Source organism: Micromesistius poutassou (genome assembly GCF_964030765.1).
Source record: "Micromesistius poutassou genome assembly, chromosome: 12".
NCBI lineage: Eukaryota > Metazoa > Chordata > Actinopteri > Gadiformes > Gadidae > Micromesistius > Micromesistius poutassou.
Window position 1 is genome coordinate 13,261,224 of NC_140282.1, and position 21,036 is coordinate 13,282,259.

The 21,036-nt window shown below is 45.9% G+C and overlaps 1 protein-coding gene across 1 annotated transcript in view; it reads left to right on the forward strand.

Moving 5' to 3' along the window:
• tln2a (talin 2a) overlaps positions 1-21,036 on the forward strand; it is a 104,591-nt gene that overhangs the window by 61,235 nt on the left and 22,320 nt on the right. Inside the window, exons 30-33 of the mRNA XM_084476311.1 lie at positions 476-595; positions 1,044-1,241; positions 1,613-1,752; positions 12,119-12,212. Coding sequence (XP_084332437.1) covers positions 476-595; positions 1,044-1,241; positions 1,613-1,752; positions 12,119-12,212 — 552 coding nt within the window. The remainder of the gene's footprint in view (positions 1-475; positions 596-1,043; positions 1,242-1,612; positions 1,753-12,118; positions 12,213-21,036) is intronic.

Consider the following 21,036-nt stretch of genomic DNA (forward strand, 5'->3'; position numbering starts at 1 on the left):
GTGTCGCATAGCAACCGCCGTGCACTTTGCAGGCAGCCGGGAGGGACTACATTTTTGTATTCTTTAAAAAAAGTTTTTTTTTTACTTTCTTGCTTTTTCAAAATTTAGTGTGTCTATGGCTTTCATTTCGCCATACTTGTAACCGTTTTATAAAAGCAGGGTCGCCACCCCTCCGCTTCGAACAACGCCCCTTAACTGTGGTATAATGAGCACATTTCACAGCCAGTCATGAGCTATTGCTTAAATATATTTATTTTTTGACAAACATTAGCCAATATTCAGCAACCTACAACACCCTCTCTGAAATCCTCTCCACTAACTGATAGACATGTTTTAAATCTGTTCCGAAATGAGTAAAGACAGCTCTCTTGCAATTCTATGTACTGTATATGAATATATTCCATTGATATCAATAGTGGGTGTATATCAAGCCACACGCTCACCCAGCACCCCACCCACCCCCTGTGGTCTCCAGGTGGCCAAGGCGGTGTCCCACTCCCTCAACAGCTGCGTGAACTGCCTGCCGGGCCAGAAGGACGTGGACATGGCCCTGCGCAGCATCGGGGAGGCCAGCAAGAAGCTGATGGTGGACAATGTGAGTCACCTGTCAGCACTGCAATGTACAGACTGCAGTGTCAGGCTTACTGTACTCCTCACTGTACTAGCCCGGTTCCACGTGGTGCTCAAACCATGAGCTGGAATGGGTGTGGTTTAAAGGTTTGGATGTGAAATGGGTCAAAAATTAACTTGGTAGAAGTTAAAAGTTCCTAGGTTGCATGGATGTTTCAAATAATAGACTCAGACTTTGTATCCATGAGTATAATTTCTACTGGTGCTTTACATTTTTTTTAAATAATTTAAATTAAATTAAAATAAAAAAATTCAATATATCCATGTACAGTGTGCATGCCGCTTTGCCAACATATCAGAAATAATCCTGATATGCACAAACTTAACTGACAATCAAACCCTTTCAGCCTATAGTAGAAACCACACTGAAACCTTGCATGTAAATGACCCGCCCCTCCCCCTGTGCTGCCCAGGTCCCTCTGTCCTCCAAGTCCTTCCAGGAGGCCCAGAGTGAGCTGACGCACACGGCCGCCGAGCTCAACCAGTCGGCCGGCGACGTGGTCCACGCCTCACGCAGCTCCAGCCGCCAGCTCGCCGCCGCCTCCGGCAAGTTCAGCCACGACTTCGACGACTTCCTGGACGCCGGCATCGAGATGGCCGGACACACTCCGGTACGCTCCCTCTGGGTCGCCGTCCGGCGCTCTCCCTCGCTCTCTCTTTCTGTCCCTCATCAATCTCTCTTTCACTTGCTCTCTCTCTCTCTCTCTCTCTCTCTCTCTCTCTCTCTCTCTCTCTCTCTCTCTCTCTCTCTCTCTCTCTCTCTCTCTCTCTCTCTCTCTGTCTCTCTCTGTCTCTCTCTGTCTCTCTCTCTCTCTCTCTGACGCTCTCTTGCTCGGTGCCCATCATCTATAATTATAATATCTATCATCTATTAATCCATCCATCTGCCTTCATCTACTGCAATCATCTTATCTCCTGTCCACCTATTATCGTTCCTGTCCTCTGCTATAATGGGGCCTTTGTCTCAATGTGTGGTGTTTAGAAGAAGGACGACCAGATTCAGGTGATTGGCAACTTAAAGAACATCTCCATGGCCTCCAGCAAGCTGCTGCTGGCTGCCAAGTCCCTGTCCGTGGACCCTGCAGCCGCCAACGCAAAGAACCTGCTGTCAGCCGCTGCAAGGTACTCCATCAGCATGGGTATACTGTACATACCCTATACACTGTACATACCCTAGACACTGTGCACACACATATGCTGTACATGCCTTATATAATGTGAAGATATACTGTACCCTATACACATCCACCCTATGTGCATACCGAATATACTGTGCATACACATAAACTGTGCAGTCACATATATGCTGTACACACACATCCTGTGCATGTACTGTATGTACCCTATAAAATGTGCATATACTTTACATAAAAAAATATACAGTATATCCCAACACCTACAGTTTTACATCATGTTTAAGTGTGAAGCTTGGCTCAGATCAGGAGGTAGGGCGGGTTGATTTCCAACGGGAAGGTTGCTCGTTCGATCCCTGGCTCCTCCTAGCTGACCTTTCGCTTTGCATGGTTGACTTGGCTGTCAGTGTGTGAATGTGTATGAACGTTTGTAAGACGTTTTGGATAAAAGCATCTGCTAAATGTAAGGTAGTTAGCTCCTCCCCATACTACAGGTCATTGGTTCCTTTAGCTCATGGTTTTAAGGCAATGTTGCTGTGGCCCAAAGCATTGCTAGAGGGTGAGCAGCCAATCCTAAGGAACTGCTCCAGCCCCAGGATACGATGAGAAGTGAATAAAGCCTGATATATCTATAGTTTGAATATCGTCCGATATATCAATATCGGCAATATCGGTATCTGCATCAGCCCCTAAAATCTAGTATTGGTCGGGCTCTAATACATATATAGGCTACTGAAATCTACGGTTCGGTTCGTATCTTTCGGTTCGGTACGATTCTTGTTGTTATTTTTTCTTTTAATCTTTAACACTCCAGAAACATATTTCAGCATATATAGCGATTGGGACCATGTCTGAGGAAACTCTAAGCTATAGGTGAGATTTTGATACAGCAAGAGGGAAGACATTGATGATTTCAACAATCTTTTTATTTATTTGGCAAAAAAGGGAGAATGTGTATTGGCATCTGCAGGAATGTATGCCCCTTTTTGGCACACAAAGATTGAAATATTATGGAATATCAATTTAAATAACTGCCATCTTCAGTTTAGGTCTCACAATAAATTGTATCCTTTAAAAGAAAGTGTAACTCTTAAAGCTGTCTTTTGAATAAGCTCTGTCTTTTGAATAATAATGAGGCCATAACAATAGCAAAGGCCAAGAACATAAAGTGAGGCATACTTTCAACCAGCTCAACACAAAACAGTATCAACAATACTTCTGTTCTCTGAGACTGAGGATACATTCTTTCATCTGGAATTAAAGTGCAGTATTTGGAAACATAAAGATAGAGTTCTTATCTAAAGTAAAAGTGCCACTGTAATATTTTAAATATTAAAAAACATGCTGGCTAGTGGCTATCAATAAATGTTGCATAAACATTGATCAAACACTGCACTATTTAGAAACAACACTCCTCTGTTCATTTTATTTTCATATTCTTCTGCAAGAAAGTGAGTTTGTCCACATTGTCTGCCAGGAGGCGAGACCTACTTGCAGTGACTATGTCCCCTGCCGAGAAAACGCGCTCACTTGGAACAGATGTACCTGGGATAGCGAGGTTACACTGTGCCAACTTAGCAATGTGAGGATACTTATGCTCATTGCTCTTCCACCATGCAAGTGGACCTTCATCCACAGAGATGCAGCCTGTGGCCTTGTATGAGGTGACCTCTTCATGAATGATGTCTGACAAATGCTTTGTGCTTCTGTCCTCTGTTGCAAACAAGTCTGCAAATACCATTGCCATGGCAGATTTTTTCTGGGGAGGAGAGGTCTCTCAAAAAAACAGCCATTATCACTAGGATAATTGATGATACATTACATTTACTTTAGATATACAAAATAAAAACACAATACCTGCTTTTGAATGTCCACAATGTCCTTGGTGAGTTCATCATAGATTTTCTTAACACAGGCTTCTTCCAGGTAAGGCATTGACTTGAATCTTGGATCCAGTGCAGTGGCTCTGTGCAGATAATCCTGAAGACTAGGGTCATTGTATCTGCCTTTAAGGTCTTTATAGATTGCTGCCTTAGCTTCTTTGATTGTGGTACTGTTACTGTCCTCCTGCACTTGTTGTCGTGGATTTCAGGATCATCTTCTGCATTGGGATAATCATCGAATTTGAGGGGGATGTCTCTGTGCTCATGAAGGTGGTTACATTCTTCAGGGGTTTGCCAGTCTTGTCTCACTGTCATTTAACACAGACGTTTCCGTAGCTTTTTTCTTCACGTCTTTGCCTGTTGCTCCACATAATGCTCTAACATGTCATATGTGAGTTAGTTCTAACGAGTTGCTACATCATGTATTAGATTGTGAACAGGCAATTCCAGCATATCCTGCTTGGTTTTTAGGACATGGGCAGCTGTCGTGCTTCGGTGAAAGAAGCTAACCACCTTCCTAACCTTCCCTAGGAGTCGGGATACAGGGTTGAGCGAGATTGCGCTCTTGGCTGAAGGTTTACTGTGTGTGCGAAAGCACCCGATCTGTGGCCCAAGTCCCGCTGCTAAATTGATAGCATTCGCTATATTTTTAGCATTATCTGTCGTGACAGGAATTGTGCTGTTGGCCCTCTCCAGTTTCCATTCCGTCACCGAGTCTGTCAATATTTCAGAGAGATGCTCACGTATGCTCGGTATGACTTTCATAAACGGGGCGGGTTTGCAGAACGCAGCTTCTCATTTCCCAGTCCGGAGTAATGTAAATGAGCAGTCACTGTGAGGTAACTTTCAGTGGCCCTGGAGGTCCATCCATCGGTGGTGAGAGCTACGTGGGCTGTGTGGGACAATTCTTTGGCACGTTTTTCTCGTGTCTCGTCATATAGTTTTGGAACTACAGAGGTGCCGAAGTGTCGGCGGGAGGGAATGTTGTAGCGGGGCTCGAGTATTTTCATCAACTGACGAAATCCTTCACCCTCAATCACACTATATGGCATCGTATCTTTTGCAATAAACAACCCGATCGCTTCCGTTATGGCCATTGGCCTGGCCGAGTTATCACTGAGAGGCTGCTTAAATGCTGAGGAGAGAAGTTGTTGCGTAACCTGCGGCTCTCTCTTCCTTATGCTGTCTACCGACACATTGGGGCGACGTCTTTTCAGATGAGTAAGCATGTGAGCTAGCATGTGTCGCCAAGAGCATATTGAACACGTGTTGCACAATGCTTGCACACAGTCGCAGTCCTTTCTGTCGTTTTTATTTCCGCTGTCCTCATTGGCAACCTGAAATCTAAAATGTTCCCACACACCAGACCTATTTGAGGCCGGCGCATCCTGCAACTCCGGCAGTCTTCCTTGTCTCTCACACTTGCCATTTCTAACGACCCGCGCGCAGCACTCCAGACTCCACGCTCCTTTCGCGTGAAAGGGAAACACATTGTCACATACGGGAATCAATTCCACATGCCATAAATAGCCTGAACCGTAGGACCGTACGACGAACACACACTCCGAACCGTGACATGCCAACCGCACGGTTGAGTTTTTTTCAAAAACCGTGCCACCCCTAATATATATATATCGATATAGATGTATAGATATATAGATATATAGATGTAGAGAGGATAAAGCCTGATATATTGATATCGGCAATCTTTTACTCCCTAATATCCGTATCTGCATCAGCCCCTAAAATCCACTATCGGTCGGCTCTAATTCCTATATAGGCTACTGTTTAAGCAATTTCACACGAGAGGTAGTGCTGTTGTACTGAATATCAGGACGCCTGTGATTCGTCGTAGGTATGAGGCCATAGGCCGAGTGCCCAAGATAATCACAGCCGTGCTGATCTTTAGTACAACAGCACAACCTCGAGTGTGATATTGCTTTTATATTAACAGTTCCACAAGCACCATTTATTACTTAACAGTTATAAGCAACAACAGATTATGATTTGTTTGTTTATTTAATGATTTGTTTAGCCCCGCCAACACAAATAGATCCGCAACTGGACTGGGACTGAACTGTTGCCAAGCAAAACATAAACACACTAGCTTGCTACTTTGTGTAGGTCTACACGTTACTGAAGACCAGCTAGCCTACTATTTATCTATGTTTCCATTTATTGTGCAACCAGTGAAATAAGAGTCTGTTGACTTCTTTAATTTCTCGAAGTCGGCTGATGTCATATGAGCACACCTGGAGGTTTGCGTTCAAGTATCCAGGCTTCTTTCCTTCCCTTCGTCCTCTTCTGACAACCATACGTAATTCAACTCAAATGTTATGTCTGGAAATATTTTCATCTTTGCAGTGCAGTTTGTTGGAATCGAAGCTACATAAAGACCGTTAATAACATTAACGGATATTATGTATAGTAAAAAGTCCCAGTGCTGTTATACTCAATATTATAAAGCACTCATGGAATGCTTCTTGTCCAATCAAATTACTTGGTCAGAACTAACTGTTGTATAAACATAGATGAATACTTTATTGATCCTGGATGAAATTGAAATGTCATGTGTATTGTACATGCATACATGTGGGCCTTACACATAGAAGTGAATAGACATACATACTGTATATATTTTGGCTCTTGTGTTTAATGAGGGATACATGGTTTTAGGTTTTAACAGATTTTTATTGACATGTTTTCAGAACTTGATTTTTGTATTATGCTTCATTTTTTATTATTACTAGTGTGTTTTATATGTGTAGCATGTTATAGTTTGGAAGGACAAAACTCTGGTAAAAGTTATAGATGATAGTTTCACATTTTGTGGCTATTCCCATGGACATTCAAGCATAACAAAGCAAAATCTTGGCACTAAATATGTCATTTGTTTTTCATTCTTAATCAATCGTGTGTGTGTGTGTGTGTGTGAGAGAGTGTGAGAAATGTAAATATTTTACTTTGAATACACAAACAATACAATAAAAGCATCTGGCATTTTGAATATAAGGCAAAAGAAAAACAGAATTGGGCACTGCAAAGCAACACTGCCCTCATTAGCAGCGGAAGTGCACCCCTCAGCAGGACAGGAAGTTCACCCCTCAGTAGCACAGGAAGTGCAGCGCGGTCTTGCAGTGGAGGCCCTGCAGCTCTCCGCTGTGGCTCAGGGATCCACAAGTATAGCACTGCTGCGTATCACAGGTGGAGCAGGGCTGCCCCTGCAGGCCCATCCGCAGGGAGGCGTTGTTTCCCAGCGGCTCCCCCTGCAACCACATCCAGCGCGCCCCCAAGTGCCTCAACCCCACCCACACACGCTCGCCGGCCTGGGCCTCCCGGATCTCGCGGCTAGCCACCAGCAGGTCCGTCTCAGAGGCCAGGCTGGCGAGGTCGTCGTGCCGCTCCCGGCAGTACTCCAGCGCTTCCTCCCAGGTCCGCCGCTCTGTCACCACCACCACCAGGTTCAGGCAGAGGAAGCGGCGGGTGCGAGGGTCCGTGGGGGCGTACAAATCGTATGTTTCCTCCTGGCACCTCACGCATAGTTTAGCCTGGTGCCCCGAGCTGGACGGTTGTCCACTCGCCCAGGGCAGGTTGGAGGCGTTGCCGCCCCCAGACCAACGCCAGCTCGCCCCGGCGGTCTCTCCGCGGTACAATCCCACCCAGAAAAATCGGACATTTATTCCTTGTACCGCCTTGTGGATCTCATCCATGTCCTGGCTGATGGAGAAGGAGGCGAGCTCGGTGAAGTGTGTCCGACAGTGTAACTGAGCACCAGGCCAGGCCCGCCATTTATCAACGAATACGTACTTCCCAGCCGCCACTGAGCTCGCTGCGAGGAGCATTGTGTAAATACAGCGTCTCATCGAGAGCATCATTTCCAGCCGTCCGAGATACAGGAGTCCGGAGCAGGTTGCACGAAGCGAGCAGATGAGGTGCTCAGTGGGATCTGAGAGTAGAGACACGGGAGAGGCGAGCTCACAGGAAGGAAACTTTGAATATGTCAATGGTTATTGGGCATAGCTAATGAGCTATGCCGCCACAGGCTGACAAAACATCGTTCTGCCACCCCTGATGTACGTATAGGAGCGGGGTGGGAAAGAGTTCAAATGTGCTCGTTACATCTAGGCCCTGTTTACATGTGAGATTCTCCCAGCCTTTTGATTGTCTAGACTTTTTAGTTTGATAAAAAATTTCCGTTCAGTGTTTACCACAAGGAACACTGTGCACACAAGCGTATGTGTGTTGATACATAGGGGCAGTTTATGAGGGATCCCGGCCTATGTGTGCGCACTCAACAGGCTTTTTTTTGGACAAACATTAGCTGATATTCAGCGACCTACACACCCTCTCTGAAATCCTCTCCAATACCTAGTAGACATGTTTACATCCTTTCTGAAATAAGTAAAGACAGATCTCCCTTGTCATTTATTGTATGTATATGAATATATTCTGTGTATATCAGCTCCACCCCCAGGATACAATGATATATATAGATAGATAGATAGATAGATGTAGAGAGGATAAAGCCTGATATATCTATCTGCAATCTTTTACTCCCTAATATCCGTATCTGCATCGGCCCCTAAAATCCAGTATTGGTCGGCTCTAATTCCTATATAGGCTACTGTTTAAGCAATTTTGCACGAGAGGTAGTGCTGTTGTACTGAATATCAGCACGCCTGTGATTCGTCGTAGGAACGAGGCCATAGGCCGAGTGCCCAAGTTAATCACAGCCGTGCTGATCTTTAGTACAACAGCACGACCTCGAGTGTGATATTGCTTTTATACAACAGTTCTACAAGCACCATTTATTATTTAACAGTAATAAGCAACAACAGATTATGATTTGTTTGTTTATTTAATGATTTGTTTAGCCCCGCCAACACAAATAGATCCGCAACTGGACTGGGACTGAACTGTTGCCAAGCAAAACATAAACACACTAGCTTGCTACTTTGTGTAGGTCTACACGTTACTGAAGACCAGCTAGCCTACTATTTATCTATGTTTTCATTTATTGTGCAACCACTGAAATAAGAGTCTGTTGACTTCTCTAATTTCTCGAAGTCGGCTGATGTCATATGAGCACACCTGGAGGTTTGCGTTCAAGTATCCAGGCTTCTTTCCTTCCCTTCGTCCTCTTCTGACGACCATACGTAATTCAACTCAAATGTTATGTCTGGAAATATTTTCATCTTTGCAGTGCAGTTTGTTGCAATCTAAGCTACATAAAGACCGTTAATAACATTAACAGATATTATGTATAGTAAAAAGTCCCAGTGCTGTTATACTCAATATCAGCACTCATGGAATGCTTCTTGTAAAATCAAATTACTTGGTCAGAACTAACTGTTATATAAACATAGATGAATACTTCATTGATCCTGGATGAAATTGAAATGTCATGTGTATTGTACATGCATACATGTGGGCCGTACACATAGAAGTGAATAGACATACATACTGTATATATTTTGGCTCTTGTGTTTAATGAGGGATACATGGTTTTAGGTTTTAACAGATTTTTATTGACATGTTTTCAGAACTTGATTTTTGTATTATGCTTCATTTTTTATTATTACTAGTGTGTTTTATATGTGTAGCATATAAAACAGCATGTAGCATGTTATAGTTTGGAAGGACAAAACTCTGGTAAAAGTTATAGATGATAGTTTTACATTTTGTGGCTATTCCCATGGAAATTCAAGCATAACAAAGCAAAATCTTGGCACTAAATATGTCATTTGTTTTTCATTCTTAATCAATCGTGTGTGTGTGTGTGTGTGTGTGTGTGTGTGTGTGTGTGTGTGTGTGTGTGTGTGTGTGTGTGTGTGTGTGTGTGTGTGTGTGTGTGTGTGTGTGTGTGTGTGTGTGTGTGTGTGTGTGTGTGTGTGTGTGTGTGTGAGAGGGTGTGTGAGAAATGTAAATATTTTACTTTGAATACACAAACAATACAATAAAAGCATCTGGCATTTTGAATATAAGGCAAAAAAAGAAAAACAGAATTGGGCACTGCAAAGCAACACTGCCCTCATTAGCAGCGGAAGTGCACCCCTCAGCAGGACAGGAAGTTCACCCCTCAGTAGCACAGGAAGTGCAGCGCGGTCTTGCAGTGGAGGCCCTGCAGCTCTCCGCTGTGGCTCAGGGATCCACAAGTATAGCACTGCTGCGTATCACAGGTGGAGCAGGGCTGCCCCCGCAGGCCCATCCGCAGGGAGGCGTTGTTTCCCAGCGGCTCCCCCTGCAACCACATCCAGCGCGCCCCCAAGTGCCTCAACCCCACCCACACACGCTCGCCGGCCTGGGCCTCCCGGATCTCGCGGCTAGCCACCAGCAGGTCCGTCTCAGAGGCCAGGCTGGCGAGGTCGTCGTGCCGCTCCCGGCAGTACTCCAGCGCTTCCTCCCAGGTCCGCCGCTCTGTCACCACCACCACCAGGTTCAGGCAGAGGAAGTACCGTTGGTGACTTTGTGTGGCATACAGACCGTAGTAGCTTTCCCGGCACTTCACACATAGTTCACCCTTGTGCCCTAAGCTGGACGGTTGTCCACTCGCCCAGGGCAGGTTGGAGGCGTTGCCGCCCCCCGACCAGCGCCAGCTCGCCCCGGCCGTCTTTCCACGATACAGTCCCACCCAGAAATAGTGGTGCCTGGTTCCCGCTTGCGCCTTGCGGATCTCAACCCTGTCCTGGCTGATAGAGAAGAAGGCGAGCTCGGTGAAGTGTGTCCGACAGTATAACTGTGCATCAGGCCAGGTCAGCCATTTCTCAACGAATACGTACTTCCCAGCCGCCGCTGAGCTCACTGCGAGGAGCATAGCGTAAATATAGTGTCTCATCGAGAACGTCATTTTTCCACTGCGCGAGGTACGGGAGTCCGGAGCAGGTTGCACGTCGCCGCTTGGATGTGGTGCCCGTGGGATCTGACAGCCAGACATGGGAGAGGCAAGCTCACATCACCTTGATGGCAAAGTGAAAAAATGTCCTCTGGCTGTTCACACGATAGGCCATGCAAAGTATTCAAAATCCGATGCAAATATTTCTACTGCTTTCGATAGCACTGCTCCCCGACCTGTTGCCACCCATTCATCATGGATGCAGTCCAACTGATTTTCAGCAATTAATCAATAGTACACCCTGGTTCTGGGTCGAAGTGTCCCAACTCCCAGCTTGTGAGGATGGAGAGTCGACTCCAAAATACTAAAGTGAAGTGCAAAAAACACAACCGCAAATCAGAAAACACAACAGCAAATTGCAAGGTGGCCCTGAAGTGCAAAACACGTCAGCAAATCAGAAAACACAACACCAAATCAGAAAACATCAGGTTTGAGTCTCTAATGCTGTTGTGTTTTGCACTTTTGACCAAAAGAGTTGTGTCCATCATGTCAATTCTAAGTATCGATTCGAAAAATACACAGAATTGGCGTCAGTTACATATACATTCCATCTGATTCATTACATGGACTCTGAGTCAGAATAGCACACTTTTTGAGAAGGACAGCTTTTATGTGCAATGACAGTATGCCCTAGTGCGGAGATTCCGTGATAAATAAATACATTTCTGCGTCAGTACACACACACATAAATGCATTATTCACATGTAGACAAATTCTTGCTCTTTCACATACAAGTGGAGTTCTGTGTACACACCAGTGCTTGAGTTTGTCAATGTTTAAAAGAAGAGCATGTTTTTTTGTAAGTGCATTCAAATGATGTCCATGTAGTGATGATAGTAAGATACTGGATTTTTCTTTGCAGTTGAAAGATTTCTGAAACAAGAAACTCTAAATGGTGCCTGACACGATTGCTGAAATGGTATTGGCATTGTATTCCAAACCATTGATGTAAGCCTCTCTTGTGTACATTTTTTCACTGAAAAAATGCCACAAACCAATAGCAACGGCGACTGACAAATATTTATTAAACCAAAACCTCAGGGAAACAAAACAAACAAAACAACAACGACATGAACGACTGCATCGAATATTTCTGCAGGTTATGTATTCTTATGCAGATTCATAGTGCTTGAGTCCTCCCCAGGGAAATCGTTACCGCGACGATGGCTCTGTTCATCCTAGAGATATTATAATACAAAATGGAGAATACAAATTTAATATTGCAAAAGTATATCTTTAAAACTATATATTTACATGATTATCCATACATTATTCTGTAGCGTTTGTATGTTTGTACTGCTGTCAGCTATCTCTTGTTAAAGAGGTGCACAACCTCAATGAGTTGTACCTGAATAAATAAATGTAAATTAAATGGCCTCATCCAAACATTCACACATGAACGAGACGAGTCACACAGACTCCTCTCCTAGCCATTTCTTCCTCTCTGTGTATTTAATTTATTTTGTGTCGCTCCTCCACTTTTGTTCATACGCTTTGATTTGTTCTCGGCCTCACTTGTCAGTGGCTGTGATAAAAGCGTCCGTGAAATGTAACGTCGTAACAGAAATGTCTCTCTGCAGAGCGGTGACAGACAGCATCAACCAGCTGATCACCCTGTGCACCCAGCAGGCCCCGGGCCAGAAGGAGTGTGACAACGCCCTGAGGGAGCTTGAGGTAAACACACGCACACGCACACGCGCACACACGTCCTTGTTGAGCAACGAGCGTGGCTGCCTAGCAACGGACCTCTGCTGGCCTCTCATCGTCAAAGCCCTGGCAATCTCTTCATGACCTTGTCTCTCACCGTTTAATCTTTTAAGAGCAACGCATGCCGGGGAGGGTGAACTACGAGTGAATGTTTGCAGAATAGAACAGAGCGATAGACAACATACTTACTCCACAACATCTTGAGGTCTGCCTTAACACTGTTATAAAATAAGGGCGCAAAACGTGACCAATTTTATTCAAATGTATTATTTCGGCAGAATTATTTTTATATTTGACTTTCTCATACTTGTGTTTTCGTATTTTAGGGTTAGTGTGTCCTTTTCAAAGGGAAAGGACGAACGTGGTATAAAGAAAAATTAATTGGCTTGCCTTACTTTTATTTATTTGATTTCTTAAGTCACAGCAGTACAGTACAGAAATGATAATAATGAAAAATGGATAACGATGAAAGAATACTTCACTTTTGAACTCATTTAAAGCATTGGTAATGATCTTTGAGGTAATGTGGGTGTGTCTCTCGCCGACCGCAGGCCGTGAGGGGGTTGCTGGACAGCCCCAATGAGCCGGTCAGTGACCTCTCCTACTTCCACTGCATCGAAAGCGTCATGGAAAACTCTAAGGTAGGGTCCTGTGTGTGTGTGTGTGTGTGTGTGTGTGTGTGTGTGTGTGTGTGTGTGTGTGTGTGTGTGTGTGTGTGTGTGTGTGTGTGTGTGTGTGTGTGTGTGTGTGTGTGGCTGTGGGATGGTGTCTGTTTGACCCTCTGGGGAGCGTGCATGCGAGGGAATGTGCTGAAGTCACCGGTTGTCCCGCATGGAGAGAAATATAGCTCAGCGCCGCGATTCCACGGCCCCTCTCTCCCCCCTCTTGACCCCCTGACCTCTCCGTGCTGAACTGGCAGGTGCTCGGGGAGTCCATGGCGGGCATTTCCCAGAACTGTAAGCTGGGCGACGTGGGGGCCTTCGGAGACTGCGTGGGGTCGGCCTCCAAGGCGCTGTGTGGTCTGACGGAGGCTGCGGGACAGGTACGGCGGTGCATGTCCGACCCAAGCAGTGGAGCTCAGTGCTGTAAGGGGTGAGATGAGGGCTTAACGTGTCACTGTATGGCCCGTCATCTCATGGATGGCCTTGTCTTTTTTTTAATCTTTTGAATAGCACCTTTAGCGGTGGAAGACATTATCATAGCTATTATTATTATTTATAACAATTATTATGTTCCTTTTTTTTAATGTATTTATTTAATGTTATCTTACTTATTATCATTATATAATCATTATTATGAAAAAATAAATTGTGGTGTGTGTGTGTGTGTGTGTGTGTGTGTGTGTGTGTGTGTGTGTGTGTGTGTGTGTGTGTGTGTGTGTGTGTGTGTGTGTGTGTGTGTGTGTGTGTGTGTGTGTGTGTGTGTGTCAGGCGGCCTACCTCGTGGGTGTATCGGACCCCAACAGCCAGGCGGGTCACCAGGGTCTCGTGGACCCCATACAGTTTGCCAAGGCCAACCAGGCCATCCACATGGCCTGTCAGAACCTGGTGGACCCCGACAGCAACCCCTCCCAGGTGACCCCCGCACCCCGCCACCAAGCACACCGCCACGTGTACTTCACGTTCTCCGTATGCGTCACGTTCTCCGTATACGTCACGTTCTCCGTATCTCTCGGCTCTGTCCCGCTCTCACTCTGTCTGTATATCTCTGTCATAGCTCTTTCCATCTCATTAGTTTTTATCTATCCCGCTCTATCTTTGTATATTTTTCTATCCATCACTCAGTGTCTCTATATTTCAATCCCTCTTGCTGTTTCTTTATGTCTCTCCTGCTCTCTCTCTCTCTCTCTCTCTCTCTCTCTCTCTCTGCCTCTCTCTCTCTCTCCGTTTGACTCTCTATGGTCTGCGTTGCAGGTCCTGTCCGCGGCCACCATCGTGGCCAAGCACACCTCCGCGCTGTGCAACGCGTGTCGCCTGGCCTCCTCCAAGACCGCCAACCCCGCCGCCAAGAGACACTTTGTCCAGTCGGCCAAGGAGGTCGCCAACAGCACGGCTAACCTGGTCAAAACCATCAAGGTCAGTCTCGACACTGCTCCCCCCGCCCCACTTCTACCTTAGAGTTTACTCTTATTAAAGTCCATTCACGTCCGCTGAGTTCTAACGTCCTCTCTCTCTCTCTCTGTCTCTCTGTGTCCCTCTCCCCCTCTCTCACCCCTCAAGGCCCTTGATGGAGACTTTTCGGAGGAGAACCGGAACAAGTGTGGCGTTGCCACGGCGCCGCTCATCGAGGCGGTGGAGAACCTCACGGCCTTTGCCTCCAACCCAGAGTTCGCCACCGTGCCAGCCCAGATCAGCCGCCAGGTAGGAGCACTCCCCCGCCCGCCCACGCACGTGCAGGCAGCGATGTTGTTTACAGGGTGTGTTTGTTGGTCCACACGAGTGCACAAGATCGAGGGTTCCTGCTGGGAGGTAACCGTGATCTCTGCAGCCGGCACCTTCACTCACTATGTATTTGTAGCTATATTAGGTGAGTGCCGCAAGCATCCTTCACTATTGTTATTCTTAGGCTTTATAATTATTCTTTCTTTTTTTCTTTATTATTCGCTACAAACTTTGGCAGGTCTAGAGACTCCATTCCACTTTTCAAATGTTCATATTTGCTTGGAATCGTGCGCTACCATTCAAATCTTGTTACTATTTTATACGTACATTGTACAATATTACGCTAGAAGCGAAATTCTAATGTACTTAACAACGTCATGCTATCTACACAAACAATGTGTCATATGAAAGCTGAGATTCCAAAGAGTCCAATAGTATGAGCCATATCATTCTGTGACCTTAACTATATGTGAAAAAATAATGTCAATAACACTTTTCCAAGTTACTATGAAATGATGAAACATGCACGCAGGCATGCACTTCTCCTGCATTTTTACATTGTTAATTCCATTTAGATGTTTGAACTTTGTAACTAGGTTGCTTTATTAAAAATATATGATATATGATATATATAGTGCAACTAAACTTTGCATTACAGCACAGTGTCAAGTTATGACAGTAGAACCTATACATGTATTTTCGCTCCAAAGTAATGTGGAAGGAAATGAAGCTCTGCTATATTTCAAATAACCCTGCAGATGATTGGTTTTATTATTACGCCTTGTGCAGTTTTATGCAGTGCAGTGTTGAAATCATATTACAACAAATTGAAATGGCTATCTTTTTCATTATAGGGCTGTGCGGCCCAGGAACCCATCATCCAATCGGCACGCTCCATGCTAGACAGCTCCACCTACCTGTTGAAGACTGCACGTTCATTGGTCATCAACCCTAAGGACCCGCCCACCTGGTCTGTGCTGGCTGGTCACTCCCGAACCGTGTCTGACTCCATCAAGGCCCTCATCACCGCCATCAGGTTGGTCAGCTTCTACCCTGACCCTTAATACGTCTCCCTAATATGACCTTAGTCTAGATTAAAGTCTAGATTAAAGAACAGGTTTAACATCATGAACATCCACATCAAGATTGTGGATGTTGAACCCACCTGCTAGGAGTCAAACACATTCTAACCAGTAGAGTATCCCCTGCACCCACACTAAGGGAACATTAAGCTAGCTTTTGCTTCAAAAGCAATTTTTTGCTCCGTCATTGAATATTTGCACATTTGCAATATTTGAGTGGACAATGAGGCACTAAGTGACAGGAAGTGAGGGGGCCCCACATCTTCTCTTAATCAGGGCGACTGTAACTGCAGTTTATCCACTGTCGCCGGGGGACACCTCACTGTCCCGGAGCCCACACACATGCAGGCGCCCTTAGCGGTAGCACATTAGCACATCATTAATTGTGCAGCGACGGATGGGCGGTTCATCTTCGGGTGACTCGAGTCCGAATCCTCCCCCAGACTGCCAATGTGAGGACGAAAAAAATGTGACGTGGTTTTCAAAGTCATTCTAATCACACGGTGCCACAGCCTGCCACATCTGGGAATGGCTTCTCTACTCCAAACCGTTCGCCCACATCTCGACATTTTTCAAATTACTTTATTTTTTTTGTGTGTGCCCTAACGGCATGTCACTCTGCGCAGAGATAAAATTTCTAACTAACCCCCCGCCCCCCCCCCCCCCCCACACACACACACACACACACACACACACACACACACACACACACACACACCCACACACACACACACACACACACACACACACACACACACACACACACACACACACACACACACACACACACTGCCGTCACAGTGTCCCAGTAAGGCTGGCGGGCTTCAATCCTAATTTAACAGCACAGTTTGATCTCTGGCTGGCTCCCGTACTCCCGAGTCAGCAGATGTGAAGTTTTAACGAGAGAAACTCTACAGTAGAAATGATAGCAGTGCTGTCGAAGGAAAGTCAAAAATCTGCTCATGTCTCCCTTTTCATTTTCACTTTTTACTAAAGTTCATTCTAGTCTTGCCCTAAATGTTGTTATTTTCTAGTAGTAGTAGTAACTCACGCTGATGTTTTGCTCATCTCTTCCTTTCGTCGCTCTACCTCTACCTACACTCTCTCTCTCTTGTCTCTGTCTCTCTTCCCCTCTCTCTCCCACTCTGTTGCCGTCTCGCTCTTTCTCTCCAGGGACAAGGCCCCAGGCCAGCGCGAGTGCGACTCGTCCATTGATAACATCAACCAGTGTATCCGGGATATTGAGCAGGCGTCCCTGGCCGCAGTCAGCCAGAACCTGCCCTGCAGGGACGATATCTCACTGGAGGTACGAGAAGCCTGCAGGAATCTCTTGTCTGTTTCCTTTGTATCCAAAATTCTTTCCATCCCTTTCTTTTTCTTCCCTTCTCCCTGTATCTCTTTCTTCCCGTCTCGTTCTGTCTGCATCGCCCTGTCTCTCTCCCTGTCTCTGTCTCGCGCTGCACCTCTCGCTCTGTCTTTATCCGCATTTGTTTTTCGCCCCAACGTGAGATGGATTATTATCCTATCCAAGGGTAGTAAAAACATTGTCGGCCTGTCGACTGGAACTCGCACTTTTGATTCGCCAGCCCCTTCCTGTGTCCAGGGAGGTGGCTTACTGTGAAGGTAGAGGAGGCAGCGCTAGAAACCTCATTCTGTTTCTGTTGGAAACCCACACACATTTCCTTGATGTCTGTGGGTCCCTCGTGAAAACTTGATGCAACAACATTTGTGCGTTGTTCATTATACAAAATAATGTTTTTCATCTTTCTTCCGCAGGCGCTGCAAGACCAGCTGACGTCCAGCGTACAGGAGATTGGTCACCTTATCGATCCCGTTTCCACGGCAGCCAGGGGCGAAGCAGCCCAGCTCGGCCACAAGGTATACAGCTCTGCACTGCCTCAGATCGACTGTACTTATAGCATGGTAGAATTTATAATATTCCCTGTTCTTCTTCCTCCTACTCCTTGTCCTTCTGCCCCTCCTCCTGCTCCTTCCTCCTCCTCCTCCTACTCATTGTCCTGCTTCCCCTCCTCCTGCTCCTTCTCCTTGTCCCCCTCCTCCTGCTCCTTCCTCCTCCTACTCCTTCTCCTTCTGCCCCTCCTCCTGCTCCTCCTCCCACTCCTTGTCCTTCTGCTCCGGCTCCTTCCTCCTCCTGCTCCTTGTTTTTCTGCCCCTCCTCCGGCTCCTTCCCCCTCCTTCTCCTTGTCCTTCTGCTCCTCCTCCTGCTCCTTGTTTTTCTGCCCCTCCTCCGGCTCCTTCCCCTTCCTTCTCCTTGTCCTTCTGCTCCTCCTCCTGCTCCTGCTCATTGCTCCTCCAGGTGGCCCAGTTGGCCGGCTACTTTGAGCCTCTGATTGTGGCGTCGGTGGGCGTGGCATCCAGGCTGAAGGACCACCAGCAGCAGATGACCTTCCTGGACCAGACCAAGACGCTGGCAGAGTCCACCCTACAGATGCTCTATGCTGCCAAGGAGGGGGGTGGCAACCCCAAGGTAACCACGGCAACAAGAATTGGATCGTTTTTTTTTTGGTTTTTTATATTTTATAGCTCAAGCTTGCAAGGTTGTTTTTTTTCGAAATGCAAAAGTCTCTGCTTTGAAATTGTTGCACCACATTGCTGTAAGAAGGAATTTAACCAAACCACCTATTCAATTACGTTTTACTTGTGTAAATGTATGTTTTTTTTATTTAACGACTTAGTCAAGTCATCTTTGATTTGAGTTGTCATGTTGCGTTATCAATAATAGGGGACCTATGTCGCAACAACCTTGGGTTTGTACTTGGACTAAATTTACACAACACCCTTTATTTATAGGAACACTTACATATCTGTTGGATTTTTACACATTAAAAAAAAAATAATAATTTTAATTGATCCTCCTGAATGATCCAAATAGATCATTCAGAGTTGCTGTCAAACCTGTTGTATGATCCGCTTTGTTTTTAATGACACCACATCATGGGACCGCCCCCCCCAGGCATCCCACACCCATGAGGCCATAGCGGAGGCTGCTCAGCTGATGCGGGAGGCGGTGGAGGACATCATGATCACCCTGAACGAGGCGGCCAGCGAGGGGGGGAATGTGGGCGGCATGGTTGACTCCATCGCTGAGGCCATGAGCAAGGTCAGGGGTCATCCTTATCGTGACATGACACTGTCAAGGTCAGGGGTCATCCTTATCATGACGCTGTCAAGGTCAAAGGTCATTTTTATGATACAGCACAACGTCAAGTTTAGAGTTCATCCTTATGATTACATGACACTGTCAAGGTCAGAGTTCATCCTTATTATTACATCACACTGTCAAGAACATGACTGAGGTCAGAGGTAGTATTCATTAAAAGTTATAGGAAAACAAACCTATCTGCAGCCATTTTTAGATATTTCCACTTTATATATTATCTATTCTTTCAGGGTAAGAATATGTCGATTTCTTTCTGCTGTGCACCCTCTCTTTTTTAAAGCCCATTATTGAATTGTCGACAATGATGAATATAGTTAAAAAGTACAGTTTCTAAGTGTGCGTGCACTTCCCAGCTGGACGAAGGCACCCCCCCAGGGGTGGAGGGCTGCTTCGTGGACTACCAGACCAACATGGTGAGGCACTCCAAGGCCATCGCCGTCACCGCACAGGAAATGGTGAGGACCAGTCACGTTTCAGACGAGTTAAATACTCACGGATCAAACAGTGGCCTTGTATACAAGTTTGCGAGCACTTGAACCTGAAAGTCATCCGTGATCTGAGCTTGTACGTGTTTCCTGTGCTGTTCCGGATGGTTTGACAGAAGATGAAGAACGAGATGGAAATGACGTGGACCATACGTGTATACGCAATGAATGAATGTTTGTGTGTGACATCTTGACATCTGTTTAACATTTTAAATGAAACATGATGTTGGGTTATTAGATATGACGCACACACAGACATACGATGTCTGTGTGTGCGTAAGATAGCCAAGCCGTCCCAGCCAAGTCACTCACATGCTTTTAACATCTGATGTGTGTCAGATGACCAAGTCGGTGACCTGTCCAGAGGAGCTGGGGGGGCTGGCCTCCCAGGTGACGGTGGACTACAGCCAGCTCGCCGTCCAAGGGCGACTGGCCGCCCACACGGCTGAGCCCGAGGAGGTAGGCTTTGTTGTTGTTTGTTTTTGTTGTTGTCACCACTGGTATCCGCGCGTTCTTTTAATAACCTTGGACATCTAATACATATTTATAAGGACCAAACAAAAAGTGGAATGAAAACGAAATGTAAAATATAAAAGCGATAGAAGTATAAAACAGAAACATGAAATATATTATGCAATCAAATGAACAAGCGGATGTATACAACGGTGCAGGGATACATGTGATCAATAATAATGGAAGCTATGGTTTCATTCCATTTTGTATATTATTGTAAATGCATTGCATTTTGTGTTTGAGAGACTAAAATCGGGCAAATAAGAACCGGAAAATAAGCAGGAACACACTTGATATTCCTAGTCCTCCACTCTGCTGATCCATGGTGAGCATCACACCATGCCCTACTCCCCCCCCTCCTCCCCCCCCCCCCCCCCCCCCCCCCCCCCCCCCAGATCGGGTTTCAGATCAAGACCCGGGTGCAGGACCTGGGGCACGGCTGCATCTTCCTGGTCCAGAAGGCCGGCGCGCTGCAGGGCATGCCCTCGGACAGCTTCACCAAGCGGGAGCTCATCGAGTGTGCGCGGGCCGTCACCGAGAAGGTACTGTGGGATATATGTAGGATCGGAAAACAACTTGCCATCTTTATTCATGTTGCACAGTTTGAAAAAAATTGTACCACTTGATGAAGTGACAGAGACACTGCCCTGTTGCTCCATCAGAGGTTGATTTATCTCCCAAAAGTTGAGATGTGCTTCAGAGCAAAGAGAGATGTGCATTGATTATTCTTCAACCTTCAGCTAGACAAGTCTCGTCATGCATCACCATAATTATTTCTAGTCTGCCGCTGTGAGAATCATGAACTAATCAGAGGATTGATAACCCATCCAACCTCTCTTCTATTCCTTTTGAATGGGGTTGGGTTCTGTTTGAGTACAAGAGGGTTAGTCAGCCTCCAGGGTCCTCTAAGACCTACATGAACAGACAAGACATTGACGTGAATGTCAAAATCAAAAGGCAGTTTTCGAACAGTGATTGTGAGCAATGGGATTTGTTTACTGCAAATTCCAGGTCTGATGGGCACATATTCATCCGACCTCTATAACCTAATGAAGTGGTTATTTTTTGGAGTGCGGCCCAGTTCCACCTGATCCACAGGTACCATGGCTTGAGGAACGCTGTTCTTGTGTACTGACTGTGTGTGTGTGT